At 41.9% G+C, this 24,080-nt stretch overlaps 1 protein-coding gene across 1 annotated transcript in view; it reads right to left on the reverse strand.

The window, feature by feature from the left end:
• Positions 1–480: 480 nt before the first annotated feature.
• The window catches only part of LOC141110081 (troponin I, cardiac muscle-like), a 39,266-nt gene continuing 15,666 nt past the window's right edge, over positions 481–24,080 (reverse strand). Inside the window, exons 5-7 of the mRNA XM_073601304.1 lie at positions 5,844–6,029; positions 3,773–3,878; positions 481–653 (exon numbers count right to left, since the gene is read on the reverse strand). Coding sequence (XP_073457405.1) covers positions 3,777–3,878; positions 5,844–6,029 — 288 coding nt within the window. The 3' untranslated portion in view covers positions 481–653; positions 3,773–3,776. The remainder of the gene's footprint in view (positions 654–3,772; positions 3,879–5,843; positions 6,030–24,080) is intronic.

The raw sequence follows: 24,080 nt of genomic DNA on the forward strand, positions 1-24,080 counted from the left end.
CTGGAGCAACTGCTCTTGCAGAGTGCAATTGCAGTCTATTTGTCTTTGGTAAATCAACCCCTAGGAGTCTATGGGGTTGATTTACTAAAACTGGAGAGTGCAAAATCTGATGCAGCTGTGCATGGTAGCCAATCAGCTTCTAACTTCAGCTTGTTCAATTAAGCTTTCACAATAAAACCTGGAAGCTGATTGGTTTCTATGAAGAGCTGCACCAGTTTTTGCACTCTCCAGTTTTAGTAAATCAACCCTCTTGCGACAGTGGCTACTGGTACAAAAAGAGAGGGCGAATCTTCCAAGGACACAAACAGCAATAAAATCTTGACATAGGTTCTAACATTTCCCAAGTCAATTTAAAAGTAAAAAAATAAATAAATAAATAAAAGCTGCTGTATATGAGCCACAAAAATGCTAATTAAATGTTTCATTCTGTCAGCAAATAATATGCTAGGATGTAGCAATATAACAAAAAAAAGGCGAAATGTATTTTAAACAGTTTATTTGTTAATGACAAAGAGACAGAAGTGGTGTGTAAATGTAATTTGGAAAAGGTGAGTTTCTTTTATAATGATCACTAAATATAAAAAATGGAAAAAACACCTCCACAAAGGGGCGATGGGTTCTGCAGGATGATGTTGACTGATCCATCTTCTGACCTGAGATAAACATACAACAAAGTATAAAGGTTACCCTTTATTTATGCAATGCTTACACATTCTACATTTCCTTAAGATAATTTCCTAAACAAGAGATACAAAGTAATTTGCAATATGTGCCCGCCCTGCTTCAAGGAAGTTGTTCTAAATCTGTTCATAAACAAACTACAGACAGCTAAGAGAAGTATAAGGTCATGCAAAGCTCCTATTTTTCTTTTTAAAGTTGTAGTAAATCGCATTAAAAAAAATAGACACCGGGCAGTTTAAGTCATAATGTGCTAGTATGCATCGCTGTCACCACTGAAGGCGCTTCCATCTTCACCCGGTCTTCTTTCCGGGTTCGCAGGCTGACGCGATATGAATTGCGATAATGTCATTCACGCGCAGGAGTCGCTGTTTATGACACGGCTCTGAAGCAGCGGCACGGGTGCATCTAAAGTAAATATCTCCTAAACTGAGATATTTACTGTACCTATAGGTAAGCCTTATTATAGGCTTACCTAACGGTAAAAATCACACATGGCTGTTTACTCCTACTTTAATTCTTTTACTTGTATATGACAGATTTTTCATATAGGCTTGTTGTTTTTTCAAAAATATACTGGTGTTATATAAAGGCAGTTTGATATGCAGAAAAGAAAAAGAATCAATGTATTCTACAAATAGCTCAGATGACCCACTTGCCTTAGTTTACTAGATGAGCCTCTTTATACTCCTGGCATATACAAGTTGCAAATCATTAGGTCAATTGTGGTATCTCCAGAAGGGGTAGACGCCCTCACAGTGATGAAGAAAAGATGGGTAAAGTCTGTTGTGGGGTTATTGAAGAGTAGTGATCAGCTGAACATAACATAGATCGACTCAGGATGGGTCCAGAGAACTTTACTAAAGTGTGGCTGCTGAATCTGAACCCCATTAAAGTCAAAAGGAGCTGAATTTTTAGAAATCAATAATGACCTTTTTTTTACACTAATATACAAGGGATTATCAAACAAATGGTGGGGGAGGCTGGGCACTGCCCCGAGGAATATGTATCATAGCAAAAACAATTTCTAAAAAAATTCAATTTGGAAGGGAGCAGTGATTTTAATAATGCTTGAAAAGAAATATTAGACATGCAAAATTGCTTTAAATAACATGCCTCAGGGAAGCCCTTAACCCGCTTGTGAACTAACTCATCTGTACAATGTATACAACCTACTACAGCAAAACTGACATTTGCAGAGAAAAAAATGAAGTTTAAAAAATGTGTAAACCCAACATTTCATATTCCTGATATGTACCTGCTGTACCATGTACTTGTATGAAAAATTATCCTATTCTCTTTGTAATGCTTCCTTTGTGTGAAATACCTTGTGTTCCTGCCAGTCTCTCTGTTTTCCTAATAAAAACTGATCACACTAGGCATGAGCCAGTTTTTTTAGCTGTGCTGGGAGCTCAGCCTACTGCCCTTCAATGACCAGACTTGACCTGCCACACGTCCTCTGCACAGCCATTCTCTGGGAAGTTCAGTGTGCTGCTGTTTCTCCTTTCCTAGCTCTTATGCAGCTGAGAACAGTGGGTATGTGATCACTTATAAAGAAGGAGAAAAAGAGGTATTTATGTTTTTATCTCTATACACAAATATATTGCATTTCATTTCTATTTTAAACTAAATGGCTTGTTTTACAAGGTGAGGGCTTTTATATACCTCAAACTGCCTGAAAATTACAGCTCCTGTCTGCTACCTTTTGTTGGTAAACAAACAGCCAGGGTTTTACCTCACCTATACCAGACCCTTATCGTAGATGATAGTATGATATTATTGGGGGACTCCATGAAAAAAAGTTAAAAAAATAAGGGTTTCCCCTAAAAATATATACCGGACTCTTATCCTTGATGTGAGTCTAAAGATGTCCAGAAATTTCCATAAATTTTGAAGCCATGAAACCCTATTTTTTCTGCATCCCATTCTTGTTTGTGACTAGTTATTTCCCATTTGTATGCAGCCATTCAGTTATTCAGAAAAACAGAAAATTGTTATTAAATATTTACCACAATTTTCCTTTCCTGATTAATTCCACGGCATTTGTGTGTTACCATGGAGTTAAGCAGGAAAAGAAAATTAGGGTAAATATTTGATAAATTTTTTTAGGTTTCTGGGGAGAATCAGAGTACTTGGAAGAAGCCAAATAAAGAAAAAAAAATGAGAAAAATATACAATGGGCCAAAATACATTAGGATATTAGTTTCAGAAGCCATCAGATATCTGGTACACTCTATAGCTATGATTTCTAAAAATGGCAAAAAAATTCAGATATGTTTTTGTTTTTTAAGAGCATTCTGGACATTGTTGGTGTTCAAATTCCTCCCAGGAATGTAATATTTTGCTCATGTAATCCCTGCTGTTGTCTGCAGTTTTTTAATATTACAACAATGGACTTGGACTGATCATGTGACTACAGCATGACTCATTATTCAGGTAGAAAAGCTGGCCGGTTGTAAGAAGTTAGTGGAATTATTGTGTGAGTTTAAGTAGAGGTAGCAGCTGTGACACTGCAATTTAATTTTCTGATATATTTGCAATATATTGCATGCACCTAAGCAAGGAAAAGTGGAGTTACACTTTAAAAATACATGAAAATAAGATTACAGTTGCCCAAGATTTGGCTATATTTGGGGATGTACACAATCATCCTATAGCACATGTGCACTTCATTAACTGTCAGTATAACTGATAAAGCCAAATGTGATGGGGAATGGAGTAATGGATCTGGAGTAAGTCATTTCTTCATAGCTGAACTTCTGTTTTAAGAGGCCATGATATGCAATAACAAAAAGCAGAACAATGTAGGAGTGTAGAGAATCCAGCAATGGACTTGAAGTTAGGCTGTGGTTGCTGCTACCATGTACATGCCCGCACTATCCTGGGGACTAAATACATGATGGTGTACTTGTTGATGGTCATTATCCTGACACCCTGCCAGCAGTTAACATCCAGTATTTATTTTGCTACCCGCTGTTTGATTTTCCCATTAAATGCCTGCTTGCCATTGCCACAAACACCCGACACACTGAATGGTATTTCATTTAGGGAGGGATTACAGTCTACATAATTAACTGTTTAACTATAATGGTACCTTTTTAGGACTGCACAGCGCCAGAGGATTCAAATTTCTTTTTCCTGCCTTCCATTCCGCTCAGGGCATCAACATTTTTTCTCCAGTCACCAACTTCCAGTTTATCCTGTGTGGCACAGGGAAACACAGATATCGTTCTTAATAAAACATAAGTATAGGTAACAGGCAAGGTGTACATACACCCATATCCACATATTTTTTATTTTATTTTTTTAGATACTGTTTTTTAACATTTGTTATAATGCATTTTCACTATTCATTTGGACAACACGATGTGAAAAGCCCCATTTTTCAAAGCTTAGCGCACTGCAGAGATCTGAACATGCCTTATAGAATGCCATTGTTTTTTGTATGACACAAGCAATGGTTTGCTTTTCAAAGCATGCCTTCTGTCAGCTCAGGTAGAAATTTTCCCCCTGTTGGAGCATATTGGACCATACTTTATATGTTTGTTTTTTTTTTTGCTTTTCTCTGGATCAACTGCAGTTATAGGATTCTGTATATGGAGGCTTTTTATTTATTTATTTATTTGTTGTGTTTTTTTTCTATTGGTTGAACTAGATGGCCTTGTGTCTGGGGTAGATCTGATCTGTACTAAGGGGGAACTATCTTGAGGGGAGCTGTACTAAGGGGAAGACATCTGTACTGGAGGACCTATACTAAAGGGGGAAGATCTGTACTGGGGGGGGGGGGTGGTTTACTAAGGGGAGAGGGTAGATGTACTAAGGGATGAGATTTGTAGGGGAGATTTGTAGTGGAGAGGAAGATTTGAAGGTATTTGTTGAGAGATTTTAGGTCCAGAATAGAAGGAATACCTCAGTTGGGCTTTGGTATGAATGCAAACCTATGAGTCTGTGTTATAAGGGGTAATGGCACAACTACTCCCTAGGACCAGAGATGGTTCATGGCATTCTGCAAATCTGACTTTTCTTGGGCAGTGTTGGTTTATTTGAGGGAAGAAACTGGTGAGGGGGTAGAGTTTTTACGCTACTTTATTTTCCTCTGAAATCAGTAATTAGTAACTGAACCCACAGGGTTGGGATCCTAGAAAAAGGCAAACTGTAACAGACATCCCCCACTCTTAGAATTGACAGCGTCTCTTCATTGGTAAGTGGGATTTGTGGAAGACTTGGAAGGCTTTGTGGGTCAAGTCTGGCGCCAAAATCCCCTGGTCTCAGCTCAGGCTAATCTATGCTTTCTCCCCAGTGCAAATTCTACCTCATCTGCTCCACAAGATAGAGCAAACGAAGAAGATGGTGATTTTCACTCAATCATACTAGCCCAGAAGAACCTGGTACATAAACATACTAGGACATGGCCTCTGGCCTCTTCCCAACAGGCCAGATCTGAATCAGGGCCCCCTGCTCCATCCTGCTTCACAAATCCTGGCTTTAACAGTATGGCTGTTGAACCCCTGGTCTTGGGAGACAGAATAGTCTCAGAGTCTTTCATTTATACCTTGCAAAAAGCAACAAAAAGCCACTGCTAAAAAGTTCTACTATTGTACCTGGAAGTGCTGGTGTGAACAGAGGCACTTAAATCCCAGAGATTACTATGTGCCTGCATTCTGACCTTCCTAAAATTAGGTCTTGACCGGAACTTGGCCTTAAGATCTCTAAAAGGATAGATTTCGGCCTTGTCCATTCTTTTTAAAAAAACTCTGGCTTTGCTCTCCCTTTTTAAAATATTTATTAGAGGTGTATCTCAAGTCAAATGCCCTTGAAGTGCCTATTAATTTGACATATTGAGACATCATGGTGCCATAGGCATATAGAATTATGTACACTGTTTTGTAAAGTTTCACTTTTTTTTCTCTGTTTAACTAGAACAAGAATCTGTTATACTGTACAGCCGCAGCATATCCAACAAAATAAAGAGATGTGGCCTCTGCAGCTCTTCAATTCACAGATTTGCTAGATGTATCCTCAAGTATCAAAAGATGGCAATACAAGGAAAATGTACAAATAAAATAACTAGAATTTGTACATTGTTACCATTTCTAATGGAAATAACTGCTTTATGGAAAATTTAGCTCTGCAAACACACAGCCATACAACAATACAACACTTACCTTATCTGTTTCATCTTTTTTGGCTTGCTTCACTTGTTTGAGGTTGGCCCTTAGATCCATGGCTGCCTTGTGTTTTGTGCCCAAAAGTGCTCGCATCATGGCATCAGCTGACAAGCGTACCCTCCGCAGTGCTGGGCGTTTGAACTTCCCTCGGAGGTCCAAAATCTTCCGATTCAAGTCCTCAATCTGTAAAATAAAAAGGCAACATTATTTGAGATCAGAACTATAAGTTTCTTTTTACTTAAAAAGACAATGTCACTTGCTAATTTGGGGCAGAATTAGAGTACCCTCTGATAGTCCACCCCTCACCAATCCAATCCTAAGTATGCTCCAGTGTTGAAACTTAAAATAGTGGATGACGCCACTGCCACCACCCAAATCCCACCCTCAAGACCACCACCATGTGACAGAGTTTAGGCCTGGCCTGGTTGTTCAGGCCCAAGCACTGGCACATGGGGAGGTTACATGTTCTCCCATAAATAGAATTCCTGTTCTTTCAGGGCATCGGTGTGAGGGCTGTGATGGAGCAAAGAAGTGGCAAGAAAGTTTGTATGGGTGAGCATGGTCGCAGGCATTAATATGGGCATTGTGTGTAATGCCCAGTGCCTATGGGGTTAATTGCGTGCATCGGTGTGTTGGCAAGAGGCAAAGTAACTTCCCATTGTGAGGGTTTATATAGGAGTGTTCCATGGGGCGTAGTGTTTTTTTGGTTCTATCGGAGAGCAAGAGAGGCCATAAATCCTACAGTGTGATTGTTAGTGTTGGAGGAACCTGGAGTCAGAAAGTGGTAAGAGCCAGTTTATGCGTAGGAAGTGTTTGAGCTAAAGGTACGTGCACCATTGTACAGCCTCACTATCATACAGCCTTAACATTCTATAGTCTCGCCATTGCACAGCCTATACCATTGCCCTGGTTAAATCCTTGAAAAGCAGTCAAGCTGCCAAAAAGGGATTGTTAACTATGGAGATGTAGCGATGGCCCCGTAGGGTCACTGAGTGTAGTGGTTCCACCTGTCACCTTGCTCAGCCAGGCATTCACTTCCGGTCACACGTTGCCAGACAATGATCAGTCCTTAAGCTTGTTTTTGTTGTTTTTATTGAGGGGATTTAACTTGGATGGGGAAAGAGACATAGGATGCCCAGATAATTGATCTTGTTAGATTGAACAAATGATTTTGGATCTATATTGTCAGTCTCTAAAGCTCCTTACTCCTCCAGAACATCACTTTTTCTACTGCGCAATCCTAGATTCCTGTCACAGTTAGCACATGGTTAGGCCTCACTCTGAATAAGTCTCAACTGTTCAATATCCGTCATTCGGTGTAGCAACCAATAGCGATGAAAAAGCACATTTGTGCTAACTGAATCTTGGTGGACTACTGGTCCCAGAAAGTCCTGTGCAAGTCCTGCCAACCCTCCTAGCTGCAGCAACTTGACTCAAACACCAGCAACATCACAGTCTCTCCCTCTGGCTCCACATCTACTCCTGGCATGTCTCTCCCAGATCTTCTCACTGTGCCTGTCACTCACCGACCCCGGAATGGATTCCTCCTAGTGACTTGCCTGGCAATGCTCCCCGCTGTCCTCTTCCTGCTCTTGTTCAGGACACCCCAAGATAGCATTGTATGAAGGGGGCTCCATCCCAGCTCCCGACCTCCAGGCCCAAGGTCACCCCCCAGAAAGGGGGCTGCCTCCAAGGCCAGGACAGCCTAACACTCCATCACTAGTTCTTCCACCCGAATAAGTCCTCCCACAACAGGCTGAGCATGAGTATATATAGGAGGCCTGCCCCCTACCAATCCTAGTTGGGGATTGGTCAGGGCTCCCAGATACACTCTATGCCACTCCAATCCTCTGCCATGACTCTTTCAGAACCTTCCAGAAACAGAGGAGGTGCCAGAGAGATGAAGTGCATGTCAGTCACCTGCTGCTACTCTCAAAGCCCAGATCAAAACAAACAGGCCTAACTGACTGCTACCTCTAGCAACCTACCTGAGGTAGAGGGTGCTACAGAGAAGTTGAGTGACTTATATTCAACTAATTGATTCATTGCTGAGTCTTCCATTGTAATGGAGATGACTGTGTAAAAGATACCTCTTACGCAGCGCAATGTAACATTTTGTACCAACATCGTGAACTACTCTCAGTAAATAGCTTGTTTGTTTATTCTGCAAAGTCTGGTCTAGTCACCTAATGAAGATAAGCTTGTGTGTGCCATCTCAGTGTGTGTAACGAGAGGAATAAAGTGTAATTAAACCAGAGTATATATATATAACATCAGTGTACAAAAGGAATATCAGATCATTGCTGAGGGAGTGGGCTATCAGGATATAGGGGGATATTTACGAAAGGTGAATCCACTTTGCACTTCAAGTGCACTTGGAAGTGCAGTCGCTGTAAATCTGAGGGGTAGCTCTGAAATGAGGGGAAGCTCTACTGATTTTATCATCCAATCATGTGCAAGCTAAAATGCTGTTTTTTTTTTTCCTTGCATGTCCCCCTCAGATCTACAGCGACTCACTTCCAAGTGTACTTGCAGTGCAAAGTGGATTTGCCTTTAGTAAATAAACCCCATAGTGTCGCTTTACCCTAAACGGGTAAATGTTAGTGGGGGAAATTCAATAAACCTGCTGTGCCACTTTTCTGGCATTAATCCCTCTTGTTCCTCTTCCCTTCCTCTGCTTTCTCCTTTACCTTTGGTCTGTCTTGTGTTATAATTTGTTCCCCTGACCTAGCAATATTCTATAATAGCTAGTTTTATGGTTGTCATGCATTTTCTATTTTTAGTTGTTGGTTTGTGTGATTGTCCCCCCCCCCCCCTTTCTGCTGTGGGGCAGTTGTGTTGGTGTTCAGCCTTGGCCATCTCCAGACACTGGTCCTCGTTGATAAGGTTGCTTGTGGTCACACCATGCAATATTTCCTGTTGTATCATTAATTATGTATTTTTTGTTTGATTGTTTTTACAGTATATATGCTTTATTATAGATAGCATCTCGCATTATTCCTCCTGAGGAAGCGGATTTGTCCATGAAACTTGCAGAAGACTCACCATATACTGAGGATCAACTAGATCTTATACCCTCAGTTTTTCACATCTCTGAGGGTACAATATGACCAGTGAAAGTTGATTTTATATGTTTAATGTTTTAATGAGATTAAAAACTCATAAATCGGGGGCACGGCTGCGTTGCATTCCAGGAGTTGTAGTCCGCGCTCAAGCTCCCGGTGGGTGGCGAGAACTGAGAACAGTGCAGCCAGGAAACTACAACTCCCGATCTTTGGAATTAGGCAAAGGCAGGGCATGCCAGGGACACACACACGTCACGTGACTGGCTCGGGCTGGGCGTTGGCTGCAACAGAACTTGAAGTTGTCATCACCCCCCAGGAGGCCTTGCAAGGACTTGCTGAGCTGCCATCGCTGAGGTGAGAGACCCTGACAACCCCAGCTGACGCCCACATCCCATCTGCCCTCCCCCATACACCCCATTTACCCTGCCCCAGTGCCCAGTGCTTCGTATGACATTGGCCACGCTGGGTAAGCGGGAGATCCCCACTCTGTGTAATCCGGCGGCTCTCCTCTCTCTAATCCCCATGCACTGAACAGGCTGCCTTGATGAGCACTGGTGAGGCTGAGCTAATGGGCACTGATCAGGCTGCATTGATGGGCACTGGTGAGGCTGCATTGATGGGCACTGGTGAGGCTGCATTGATGGGCACTGGTGAGGCTGCACTGATGGGCACTGATCAGGCTGCATTGAGGGGCACTAATGAGGCTGCACTGATGGGCACTGTCGAGGCTGCATTGATGGGCACTGGTGAGGCTGCATTGATGGGCACTGATCGGGTTGCATTGATGGGCACTGTTTAGGCTGCACTGATGAGGCTGAACTGATGGGCACTGGTAAGGCTGCATTGATGGGCACTCATCAAGCTGCATTTATGGGCACTGATGACTCTGCAGTGATGGGAACTGGTGAGGCTGAATTGAAAAACCAGGTGGGTATGGATGGTGAGCTGATTCGGTGGTTCAGTGGGCCACTTGACTGGACTTGCCCCCCAGGCCTAAGGCTGCCAGCCCTCTCCTGCTCCCATGCCGATTTGATGATACTTTATGCACTATTCATTTCTTCTCTTTTTGTTTTCCTTTGTTTCTCCTCTGGTGATATACACATATTGTGCATTAATCTAGTATTGCATATTTTGTATGCTCTAATTCTTTTTCTTTTTAAATTAAATGGTTTATTTGACCTATGTTATATGTGAACATGCTTAACCACTTCTGAAACGCCCGCTATCGATATACGTTGGTTCTTTGACGTTGAATACCGTTGTTATGGCAGCATATAGCTGCCATAACCCTGGTATTTTCTTCAACGGTGGGCGGTCCGCTTTGGGATAAAAGTGGTCTCCGCAACGGATTCACCGCAAGATCACTTTTATCGGTGGTGGGAGAGGTGCCCGATGCTGTCCTCTGAGAGGCAGGAAGTCGAGTGAGGGAATGATGGCCCTCACTCGACTCAATGCCATTGGATGGCGGAAGCAATGTCAAATGTCACTTCTGCCCAATGGCCTTAAAGGGACAATTTTTTTTTATTAAAAAAAAAGACATTTTTTAAAAATGTTTTATTTTTTTTTTCTTGCATTTAAGTGTAAATGTGAGATCTGAGGTCTTTTTGACCCCAGATCTCACATTAAAGAGGTCCTGTCATGCTTTTTTCCTATTACAAGGGATGTTTACATTCCTTGTAATAGGAATAAAAGTGATCCAAATTTTTTTTTTGTAAAGGGACAGTGTAAAAATAAAAAATAAAATAAATAATAATAAAAAAACAAAAAAATTGTAAAGCGTGCTCGCGCGCGGAAGCGAACGCATACGTAAGTCGCACCCGCATTGGTAAACGGTGTTCAAACCACACATGTGAGGTATCACCGCAATCGTTAGAGTGAGAGCAATAATTATAGCAAAAGACTCCCTCTGTAACTTAAAACTGGTAACCTGTAGAAATTTCTAAACGCTGCATATGGTGATTTTTAAGTGTCAAAGTTTGTAGCCATTCCATGAGAGGGAGCAATTTTGAAGCATGACATGTTGGGTATCAATTTGAGTTGGGATAATGTAAATTAAACAGTGTGTGTGTTTAGCATCACTTTAACATGTGTTTCACTAATTTATTTTAAAGTGGTTTTAAAGGATTTTTTTTTTTTGTAAATAAAATTTTAAAAAAATGCTATACTTACCTGCTTCCTAGCCTCTTCTTCTGGAGTCCCCTGTCAGCACTGCTCCCTCAGCAAGCCATGCACTGTGAAAGTACTCATGTAGGCACGCTCCGAGCTGGGCTGTGTGTGCCCATAGACCTACACAGAGTGGCTTTTGCCATACCCTCTGCTCCCTCCTTACAGGATTTAATTGACAGCAGTAGAAGCATGTAGTTCCCACTGCTGCCTGTGTCTCCTGTGAGAAGAGGAAGAGAGCAGAGTGCCACTGCAGCTGGGTACAGACAGAGCTGGATCGATGGAGGAGTCAGGTAAGTGTTTAGGGACAGGGGAAGGGTAAACTAGTACTGAAGCGTTTAGCAATTCATTGAAAACATAATTAGATTGAGCAAGGTTTAACTTCTTGCCGCCCGCCCATAGTAGTTTTCCTGCAGGCGAGCGGCACAGGCAGGCCAGACAATGTACTGGTACATCGCCGCCTGTTTCTGGGTTTGGGGGCACACATGTGTGCGCCTCCCTGCCGTCATTGACTAAAGGGCACAAGTTTGTCAGCAAGTCCCCGGCCAATGATTTTATGGCTGGGACCTACTGATTGGTTGTAGCTAATCACAGTACTATCCTGTGTGTTGTTAGTAAACATAGACATAGGATTTTTTAGGTTCTTCTCTTTCTGAACCCTTTTCCGTTCAGGAAGAGAAGAAAGAATCACAGTGAGGTGAAGCAGCACATTTACACGCACTTTTCAGTCATATATAAAACTCCTTGATTCCCCTCCAATAACCCTTTGATCACCATTGTCAACCAGCCAGTGCCATTAGTACAGCATTTATCATTGATTATTGTATTAGTGTCACTAGCAATGAGATAGCATCAGGGTCAGTTAGCATCCCTTCCAGCCAAGGTCAGTTAGCACTGATTGCCCACACACTATCACAGTCACACTATAAGTCACTGATCACTTTTTTACTTTCCAAAAAGGCTGTCATTTGTCATTTGTACTACCCTAACATTTCAGGGCCTCTGAATCTCTGATAGGTAGTTGGGAAGTAACATATTGAATTATGCCCTGTGAAAGCCTGATGGTGGTCATTGGTTTTGGGCTCTTTTACATGGCTAGGCTACCAAACAGTCTCACATGTGGTGTCTCAATACTCAGGAGAAGTAGCAGAATGTGTTTTGTGGTGTCATTCCACATATACCCATGGTATTTTTGTCATTTTCCAAAAACTTGTGGCAAAAAATAAAAATTTCCATGGACTCAACATGCCTCTCAGCAAATACCTTGGGGTGTCTACTTGCAAAAAAGGGTCATTTGTGGGATGTTTGTATTGACCTGGCAATCTGGCACCTCCAGAAATGTGATAGACAGTCAAAAAGTAAAAGCTGCATAATTACAGTATATATACCATAGTTTGTAGAAACTATACTATAACTTTTTTACCAAAGACATGTAGAAGAATACATTTTGGCCTAAATTTATGAAGAAATGTGATTTTATTGGATATGTATTATAACAGAAAGTAGAAAATATATTATTTTCCTTTATATCACAAAAAAAATAAAAATAAAAAGCCAGTGGTGATCAAATACCACCAAACAAAAGCTTTATTTGTGTGAAAAAAAATGATAAAAATGTAATTTGCGTACAGTGTTACATGACCAAGTAATTGGCAGTTAAAGTAGCACAGTGCTGAAAAGCAAAAAATGCTTTGGTCATAAAGGGGGTAAAAACGTCCGGAGATCAATTAGTTAAAATACACTACATTCAAACATGAAATACCTCAGGAGAAGTTCTTTTAACATAGGTTCTCCTGTTGTATTTAGTTTGTTTTGTGTTGTGTTTAGCATACCTATTGGTTTTTGATGTCTGTCCGAAACTCCTGATACATGTAGGAGGACTTGGCTGTCATAGCCCAGCCTTGTAAATTATATTGGTTGGGAGGCTTTCCAGGTGTACTCTGTGGGGCTCCATTGTCAGTTTGAAAGCTGGTCCTAACTTTTTTATCAGGAGAGACTTATCAGCACTGAGGCCACCCACCATATAATTTTAAGCATGAGCTTCTCCTGCCTGTAAGCAGGCTTATGCAGTCAGTAGGCGCTCCTCTAGCAGAGAGGGCTGGGGTTAAAGTTTTGCCCAGTCTCCTGATCGTTTTGGTGAGTTTTTCTGTCTGGGTCCGGCCCACTTGCTCTGTGTGATATAAATTGGGATAGTGGTCCGGTTTCCCCAAGGGGGCCCAGGGACTTGACCTTGGTCCCACATGAAACTGAGTCAAAGACCTGCATGGGATGAAGACAGAAGAGGAGACCCACATGAGAAGGAGAATGTCAGTTGTTATGAGCTGCAACAGAGACTTTTAATTTGGGGTTCGCCCTGAAGATGCCAGCACTGGAGTATGCCTACAAAGGACCTGCACTAGCGTGATAGAGCCTGGAATGCACTTTTTCAGGTATGGAGTGGCAGCACATCAGCCTGTAGTTACAGTTAGGAGTAGGGAAGTGTCAAATTTTTGCCTGTTGGACTGTAAGATGTCTACATTGCAGCGAAAATGACACAAAGTAAAGGTATCCCGTGTGTGTGTAACATGACTCAGTAACAGTGACAACCATAGCACAGAAGAACCCACCCCAGTGTAGAGCTCTCATGTGTCCAACGCCCAACGAGTAGGGAAACATGGAGGACGTGACTGACAACCACCACCTACTCTTAGATACCTCTGCATTGGCCCAGCCATGTTGGGTACTTCTAGGTATGGGGGAGCATGATAATCACTCCTCCTTTCCCATGTGACAGTGCCCCATGATTGGCCTAGTGATGTCAGATGATTAGTGCTTCTTCTGGCAGCTAAACAAAGTGACAAGGGTGCAAAGATTAGGTGAATATATACTGCTGGAGGAAGGATGGAATTTACTTAATTTTAACACCTTTAAATTAGCACTTTGATAATTATGAGCTCCATATTGTGGTCGATATGTAATTATGACATAGAAAACCAGTTTCTTGTGCACATCAGTTATCTTACAAGAACAGAAACATGGGAAGTTGCAATGAGAAAAGCAGATATGAAACTTGGACTCCTTTATATCATAAAAAACAAAGGCCCTTCTGGTAAGCACTTCCCCTCAGGATGTGGTTGTAATTTTAAGAAAGACAGTGTGGCATCATATTAAAATGAGACATAGATAAAGTTCCCAATTTCAAATTTAACCTCTCTTCATATTCATCATGACACAAAAACATTTGTGCACAGAGTTGTGAATTTTAAGTCAGACTAATTAAAATATAGCAGATATTTTATGTTTGTATTAGGTGATAGCGGTATTCGGTGAAGACAAAACCACTTAAGGACTGGAAGTTTTGCCCCTTTAATGACCAGGCCATTTTTTGTGGTTCGGCATTGCGTTGCTTTAACTGACAATTATGCGGTTGCATGAAGCTGTACCCAAACATAATTGATGTCCTTTTTTTCCCACAAATAGAGCTATCTTTTGATGGTATTTGATCACCTCTGCGGTTTTTATTTTTTGCGCTATAAACAAAGAAAGAGTGACAATTTTGAAAAAGAAAAACAACATAATTTTTTACTTTTTTAATAAATATCCCAAAAATTAAAAAAGTTTAGGCCAATATGTATTCTTTTACATATTTTTGGTAAAAAAAAAAAAGTAAGTATATTGATTGGTTTGCGCAAAAGTTATAGCAGCTACAAAACAGGGGATATGTTTATGGCATTTTTATTATTTATTTATTTTTTAGTAGTAATGGCAGTGAGCTGTGATTTTTAGCGGAACTGCGACATTGCGGCGGACAGATCGGACACTTTAGACACTTTTTGGGACCACTGACATTCATACAGCGATCAGAGGTAAAAAAAAGCCACTGATTACTGTATAAATGTCACTGGCGGGGAAGGGATTAACACTAGGAGGCGATCAAGGGTTTACGTGTTCCCTGGGAGTTGTTTCTAACTGTGGGGGGATGGGACTGACTGGAAAAGGAGAGAGATTGTTGTTCCTAATCACTAGGAACAGACAATCTCTCTCTCCTCCCTTGACAGAACGGGGATCTGTTTGTTTACACTGACAGATCCCCGTTCTGCCTGTCTCTGGAGCAATCGGAGGTGGCCGGTGGACTTCGACTCCGCCAGACCCGCTAGTTGGCTGTCCCACTCGTGAATGGGCACGCGCGCCCGACATACAATGACGCCAATTCGTGCAGGGGAGCCAACTTGCCGCAGTACAACTAGTTAAAGTGGTTCTAAAGTCAAACTGTTTATAAACCTAATGCATTCCCTGCATTAAGATAAAAAACACCCCACTATCTGTTCCCCCCTCATCCCTAAACACTTTATTGATTCCTCTTACCAATCCTGCGCTGTCCTGAGTGTAGCCCCGCTCTCCTCTTTTATTGGTCTTACAGAAGTCACTGAGGGCAGCAGGAGCCATAGGGTCCTGCAACTGTCAGTCACTCCTGCGATGAGGAAGCAGAGGTGTGGCTTACTAGCGCTGTGTGCATCCATAGACTCCTGGCTCAGGAGCACGCCCGAATGGGTGTCCCCATAGCACACAGCTTGCTAAGGGGGCACCTGAACAAAGAAAGAGTGGACAGTGCTGGTGGGGGACTCAAGAAGAGGAGGTAAGGGACCACTCTGTGCAGTATTGTTGTACAGAGCAGGTAAGTATGACATCCTTTTTATTTTAATTAAAAAATTTTATTTTATTTTTATCTCTTTAACCACTTCAGCCCCGGAAGAATTTATCCCCTTCCTGACCAGAGCACTTTTTGCGATTCGGCACTGCATCGCTTTAACTGACAATTGCGCGGTCGTGCGACATTGCTCCCAAACAAAATTGACGTCCTTTTTTTCCTACAAATAGAGTTTTCTTTTGGTGGTATTTGATCACCCCTGCACTTTTTATTTTTTTACGCTATAAACAAAAAAAGAGTGACAATTTTTTTGCTATAATAAATATCCCCCAAAAATATATAAAAAAACAATGTTTTTCCTCAGTTTAGGCCGATACGTATTCTTCTACATATTTTTGGTAACAAAAAATCGCAATAAGCGATTATTGATCAGTTTGCGCAAAAGTTATAGCATTTACAAAATAGGGGATAGTTTTATGGCATTTTTATTAATAATTTTTTTTTTTAAAAATGGCGGCGATCAGCGATTTTTATTGTGACTGCGACATTATGGCGGACACATCGGACATTTTTTACACATTTTTGGGACCATTGTCATTTATACAGCAATCAGTGCTATACAAATGCACTGATTCCTGTGTAAATGACACTGGCAGTGAAGGGGTTAACCACTAGGTGGCAGTGTAGGGGTTAAGTGTGTCCTAGGGGCGTGTTTCTAACTGTGAGGGGCATGGCTGTGTGTGACAGTCACTGTTCTCTGCTCTGATGACAGGGAGCAGAGAACAGTAAAACTGTCACTAGGCAGAACGGGGAGATGCTTGTTTACATCAGCATCTTCCCATTCTTCCTCCCCGTGAGGCGATCGCGGGTATCCCCACAGCGATCGAGTCCATGGGACCCGCGACCCGACTCACGGAGCTTGCCGTTGGTGTGCGTGCGCCCCCTGGCTGCCTATTAAAGGGGAACGTACAGGTACGTGATTCTGCCTGTATGTGCCCTTCTGCCGCAGTATATCTGCGTGAGGCGGTCGGCAAGCGGTTAATAAGGCAATACAAATCAAAAGCCTAATATAGAAAATGCAGCAATCAATAGTCATAAGCAAGTTTACATTTAATTGAAACTAAATCAATTAAGAAATTATTTTAATTCATAGCCAACAATTATGACATTTTTTTATAGCATCAGTTTTTGGTACTTCCTTACTGCCTAAGACCTAATTCCATGAGTGTTTTGTAAGCTACCAAACATCCCTTCAAACCTTTGGTCTGGTAGAGTGTAAAGATCCCAAAGGTTTAATATGCAGCTATACAGTATGTGGGCATGGCATTGCATTACTATTGCGTATGAACTGCAAATGCCTTATGATTTCTATTGATTTTCTCCATCTGGCCCCCTACAATACAGAAGTCCAAATACACTATATTGCCAAAAGTATTGGGACGTCTACCTTTACACACACATGAACTTTAATACCATCCAAACCTTATGCCCTGTACACACAATAGGATTTTCCGATGGAAAATGTGTGATAGGACCTTGTTGTCGGAAATTCCGACCGTGTGTAGGCTCCATCACACATTTTCCATCGGATTTTCCGACACACAAAGTTTGAGAGCTTGCTATAAAATTTTACGACAACAAAATCCGTTGTCGGAAATTCTGATCGTGTGTACATAAATCCGACGCACAAAGTGCCACGCATGCTCAGAATAAATAAAGAGATGAAAGCTATTGGCTACTGCCCCGTTTATAGTCCCGACGTACGTGTTTTACGTCACCGCGTTCAGAACGATCGGATTTTCCGACAACTTTGTGTGACCGTGTGTATGCAAGACAAGTTTGAGCCAACATCCGTCGGAAAAAATCCTAGGATTTTGTTGTCGGAATGTCCGATCAATGTCCGACCGTGTGTACGCATTAGTCTGTAGGGTTCAATATTGAGTTGGCCCACCCTGTGCAGCAATAACTCTTCTGGGAAGGCTGTCCACAAGGTTTAGGAGTGTGTCTATGGGAATGTTTGACCATTCTTCCAGAAGCGCATTTGTGAGGTCAGGCACTGATGTTGGACGAGAAGGCCTGGCTCTCAGTCTCCACTCAAATTCATCCCAAAGGTGTTCTATAGGGTTGAGGTCAGGACTCAGTCAAGGTCAGGCACCAGTCAAGTTCATCCACCCCAAACTCTCTCATCCACACTATATTGCAAAAGTATTGGGCCACTCCTCCAAATCATTTGGTGGAGGGGGGATTATGGTGTGGGGTTATTTTTCAGGGGTTGGGCTTGGCCCCTTAGTTCCAGTGAAGGGAACTCTTAAGGCGACAGGATACCAAGACATGTTGGACAATTTCATGCTCCCAACTTTGTGGGAACAGTTTGGGGATGTAACCTTCCTGTTCCAACATGACTACGCACCAGTGAGCAAAGCAAGGTCCATAAAGACATGGATGAGCGAGTTTGGGGTGGAGAAACTTGACTGACCTGCACAGAATCCTGATCTCAACCAGATAGAACAACTTTGGGATGAATTAGAGCAGAGAATGCGAGCCAGGCCTTCTCATCCAACATCAGTGCCTGACCTCACAAATGCGCTTTTGGAAGAATGATCAAACATTCCCATAAACACAATCCTAAACCTTGTGGACGGCCTTCCCAGAAGTGTTGAAGCTGTTATAGCTGCAAAGGGTGGGCCAACTCAATATTGAATATTTTTTTCGTTCTGGGTTGAACGGAAACAAATAGTAGTGTGTACCAGGCTTTACACAGAAAGTGTGTTACTGGGCAGATCACCAGGTGAAGTAAAGAATGAAAAAAACTAAAAAAAGAAAAGTAATGCAGTCACCACATTTAAAGGTTTGTAAGCTGTAATATAACTTTTGTTTTCAGATTTAATAGGGATTTAATGCTTATAAATGTAAGTATTTGCCATGGATATTCAGGGGCCTTTAAAAGCAATTTATATTATAACTATAGCCAGTTATGAAGTCTTTCTTTCTATGCATCCCAGCAAATAGCATGATGTTAAAGTGATGCCATTTTTTGGCCATCTCAAATACCTGAAAATGCAAGCATTTAAAAAATGTTGGGTTGTTTGATAGACAGATCTGGTTCTTTCTATATACAGTATATCGGACATGTTATATTTTAGAATAGTTTAATTTCTGTGTTTGTATTATTTATGTACTGTGTAATATTCAATTACATATTAACTTTCTGTATTTACATTTATTAGACAAAAAGCATTGTCCAGCATAATGCAAGCTTGTAAACCAAGCAATAGCGCCATCTTGTGGTTCATTCCCAGAATAGTTACACATTGAAAGGTAAAATGAAATTTCCTGATCCTGTTGTATGAAAATGGCTACCACACACACAGATGTTAATAGATTACTGCAAAGCCTCCTTTTTGTTTGCAGAGTATTTTTTTTAACTATAAATATGTTTGATTTTGTATATTTGTAAGAGAGATCAACAGAATATCCTGCAAGGTAAATTTTTCTTCTACTGTTCTTTTGTACAATATACTTCGTTCTATTTTGTTAAAGTTAAAATAACATCAAAAAACCCTTTACATACAAAAACACACATTAAAAACATATGCCCATCTCTCCCCAATACTGATTACCCATACAGTACTCATAATATATATGTATAAACATTCTGTAATGTTACTCTGTAAATACAATAACAATGGTAATAATGATGTTGGGTGAGTCCAAGGTGATTATCCAAATGGAAAGCAACTGTATAAATACTTTCGTAAGCCAATGAATGAGCTGGTAAAACCAAGGTATATCTATGTCCACTGAAAAGATAGTCCTCAAAAGTGAGCAAAGTCCCAGAATCTACTGAGAGTATATACTGCAGAGCCCAAATTAATATAATATATTTGCCCTTCAGATTCTCACAGGGCACTGTAATCCAGAGGAGGATATTTTACAGAACATACATACTTCCTTTAGATGTAGGGATCAAAACCCACTGTAAATAGCCATGTAGGCTCCAAGGCTGTAAAAACCTCCCTCGCACACCGGTGGGGGCTCAATCCAGAAGACCACGGACACAGAGGCTTAAGTTTTAAAAAAAACATGAATAATCATGTATCCATGGCTCTGGTCCGTAATGTCCACAAGGTTACACTGGGACTATTGCAACCTCCATAAAGCAAAGGTTGGTTCTGGTCAAGATAGAACAAGGGGCATTTGCATATAAGTGATACTTATCAGTCCATACTGGAACACCAGGGAGAAGCTGGTCTGCTGAAAGGACTATGCCTGACTGGTTTTACCGGATATGGACCGGCTGCTTCAGAGGCAGACATTTTATCTATCTTATACAGTATGTGTTTAGTACAGCCAGTGAATATACTGAAATTTTGATGCCAAGACCATTGTCAATAAAAGGAAATTAATAGGAAATCCAAGATTTGACAGTTCTCACCAGATAAAAAGGTGAAGGGAAATCTTCCAATGGGAACATCAGATCCTCTGACAACTGTCTAAGAGTGGACATTTTCATCACCTTTTAGAGATTTCCCTTCACTTCCTGTTGTGTCCTTAGGACACAAACAGCCAAAAAGAATCAACCGATAGGGGTATTAATTCACCCCTACTCTATCCAAAACTAGAAAAAATGTTTGGGCAATGCATACACTTTAAAGCAGATGTAAAATTTTACCCCTTTCTATTCCCACCCCAATTGCATTCCGGAGGCCATACAAATTTTCTAAATGTAGGCTGAACCGAATGGGGTGTTTTCGGTGAAAGAGTTTCAATTAGCATTCTGCATAATACCAGTACCTTGTGCCAGGTTAGCACTTCAACATCTAAACAAAATATATTGCAGTTTTTAATGGCAACCTGTACATTCAATGTATGAATTCTTTATAGGATCCTTGGATACCTGTGGTCAGTACAGTAGCCATATTTTCTACACTAGCCAGTCAAGTTTAGCCAGAAATATAATTATTGGGATGGAAATTGAAACAGATTGAAACATGTTGAGATGTTTGGGAAGGTACATCAAAGGATATTTGTTAAATACATTTAGTTTAACCAAATGTTTTGTAATGTTAAGCAACTCCAATTTGCACTGCAACAATCCTAAATCTAAATTTTTCCTGTAAGGACTGATGGGACTGATGTATTAAGTTAGCATGTACCATAGCTAGGGCAACCAAATAGGGGTACAAAGCAGTCCCATCGTATTCTACTCTTTCTATGAAAATATGGGCAAATTCTGTTATTGGCATGAATATAAGCAACTGACGTAGTGTACAGGAGAGACATCCATGCAAGAAAGCCAGGTTCAAATGACATTTAACAGCCTGAAGGTAGCACCATTCAATAGAGTTGAAGGCCTTTATGGATGTTAAGTGACATCAATTCCGCTGATTGTCATTACTCTGATCAACCTTTTACTAAAACCATCTTCATCACTCTCCCTAACATTTTGCTTTCTAGGATTGTCACATATCCACCTCATGTGCACATTTATTCCCAACTTTGAAATGTTATCATTTTTTTAACATATTAAGAGTACACTGGCAAAGAGTAGGTCTGGTTAAAACAGGGTTCTTGTTTAAATCACATCCAGACCGCCCACCGTATTTTTTTAAATGGCGGGTGGTCCGCTTTAACATAAAAGTGGTCTCATCGACAGATTCGCCGCAAGATCACTTTTATAGGCGGCAGGAGAGGTGCCCCCTAAGCTCCCACCATTTCCCGGTAGTCCTCGCCACTTACCGGAGCCGTCAGTAGTGGCGGAAACTATCCAATCCCCAGGATGGATGGGCAGGAAGTCGAGAGAGGGCAAGATGGCCCCCACTCAACTCTATGCCCTTGGAGGACCGAAGCAACGTCAAAAATCACTTCCGACCTTAAAGGGATCTTTTTTTTTTTTTTTATTATTGCTTTTAAGTGTAAATATGAGATCTGAGGTCTTTTTGACCCCAGATTTCTCATTAAAGAGGTCCTGTGATGCTTTTTTTTCTATTACAAGGGATGTTTACATTCCTTGTAATAGAAATAAAAGTGATCAAAGAATCATTTTTTAAAGGGACAGTGTAAAAATAAAAAATATAAGGTAAAATAAATAATAATAATTAAAAAATTAAAGCGCCCCGCCCCTCCGTGCTCGCGCACAGAAGTGAACGCATACACAAGTCGCACCCACATATGTAAACAGTGTTCAAACCACACATGTGAGGTATCATCGCGATCGTTAGAGTGAGTGCAATAATTCTAGCAAAAGACCATTTGCTTACTGGGCACTTAAACCCCCCTCCTCCCCAGACCAATTTTCAGCTTTCAGCGCTGCCACTCTTTGAACGACAATTGCACGGTCATGCAACACTGTACCCATATAAAATTTTTATTATTTTTTCCCAAAAATAGAGCTTTCTTTTGGTGGTATTTGATCACCTCTGGGTTTTTTATTTTTTGTAAAATTTTGAAAAAAAATACAAAAAACTGTTTTATATTTTGTTATAAAATTTTGCAAACAGGTAATTTTTCTCCTTCATTGATGTGCGCTGATGAGGCTGCACTGATGGGCACTGATAGGCTGTACTGTTGGGCACCGATAGGCTGCACTGATGGGCACTGATAAGGTGGCACTGATGGGCACTGATGAGGTGGCACTGGTGACCACTGAGAGGTGGCACTGGTGGGCACTGAGAGGTGGCACTTAGAGGTGGCACTGATGGGTGGCACTGAAGGGCATTGATAGGTGGCACGCAGTGATGGGCACTGATGGGTGGCAGTGATGGACAGTGATGGGCACTGGTAGGTGACACTGATAGGCAGCACTGCTAGCTTGCTAGGTGCCACTGAGGAGGCATTGATTGGTACCACTGGTGGGCATTGATAGGTGGCATTCGTGGGCATTGATAGGTGGCACTGATTGGTGACACTGATATATGCTGTGGGGCACATATTAGTGGCACTGATATGCACCGTGGGCACTGGCAGGTGGTACTGGCAGATGGCACTGGTGGCCACAGATGAAGTGGGCGTGCCTCTTCCTCTTCGGGACCGATGTCCTTTATACAGAAGCACGGGATCGTTTTTTTCTCCTCACGCTGTCAACATGAGGAGAAAAAAAACTTGATTACTGATCTTCTGTTTACATCACGTGATCAGCTGTCATTGGCTGACAGCTGATCACGTGGTAAGGGGCTGGGATCCAATCACCCCGCGCACGCCCTGCTGGGGGGCGTTCGGGGAGTGTGCAAAGGGGAGAGCGTATATTGATGGCCTCCCAGCAATGTAGGTCTGTGCTGTAGCCGTCATTCGGCTATAGCGTGGATGGGAACTGGTTAAACGTTGCCTATGGAGATTTTTATGTAACAAAATTTGTCACCGTTCCACGAGCATGCGCAATTTTGAAGCATGACATGTTAGGTAGCAATTTACTTGGTGTAACATTATCTTTCACATTATAGAAAAAGATTCGGCTAACTTTACTGTTTTCTCATTTTTTAATTAACCACTTGACGACCGCCTCACGCCGATGTACGTCGGCAAGGTGGCACGGACAGGCAAAATCATGTACATATACGTGATTTGCCTTCCGCGGGTGGGGGGTCCGATCGGACCCCCCCGGTGCCCGAGGCGGTCGTCTTTTGTCCCACGGCGATCAGAGGTGAGGGGGAGGCCATCCGTTCGTGGCCCCCCCCTCGCGATTGGCGCCGGCCAATCGAATCATTCCTTTGCTGCTGTATGCTAAACAGCAGCAAAGGAAATGATGTCATCTCTCCTCGGCTCGGTAATTTCCGTTCCGGCCCGAGGAGAGAAGACAGGTATGTGAGTGCACAACACTACACACACACAGTAGAACATGCCAGGCACACAAAACACCCCGATCACCCCCCCGATCGCCCCCCGATCCCCCCCCAATCACCCCCCCCTCCCTGTCACAAACTGACACCAGCAGTTTTTTTTTTTTTCTGATTACTGCATTGGTGTCAGTTTGTGACAGTTACAGTGTTGGGACAGTTAGTATTAGCCCCCTGTAGGTCTAGGATACCCCCCTAACCCCCCCTAATAAAGTTTTAACCCCTTGATCACCCCCTGTCACCAGTCTCGCTAAGCGATCATTTTTCTGATCGCTGTATTAGTGTCGCTGGTGACGCTAGTTAGGGAATGTTTTAACCCCTTGATGGCCCCCTAGTTAACCCTTTCACCACTGATCACCGTATAACTGTTACGGGTGACGCTGGTTAGTTTGTTTATTTTTTATAGTGTCAGGGCACCCGCCGTTTATTACCGAATAAAGGTTTAGCCCCCTGATCGCCCGGCGGTGATATGCGTCGCCCCAGGCAGCGTCAGATTAGCGCCAGTACCGCTAACACCCACGCACGCAGCATACGCCTCCCTTAGTGG

This window comes from Aquarana catesbeiana, linkage group LG10 (genome assembly GCF_042186555.1).
Source record: "Aquarana catesbeiana isolate 2022-GZ linkage group LG10, ASM4218655v1, whole genome shotgun sequence".
Classification (NCBI taxonomy): Eukaryota; Metazoa; Chordata; class Amphibia; order Anura; family Ranidae; genus Aquarana; species Aquarana catesbeiana.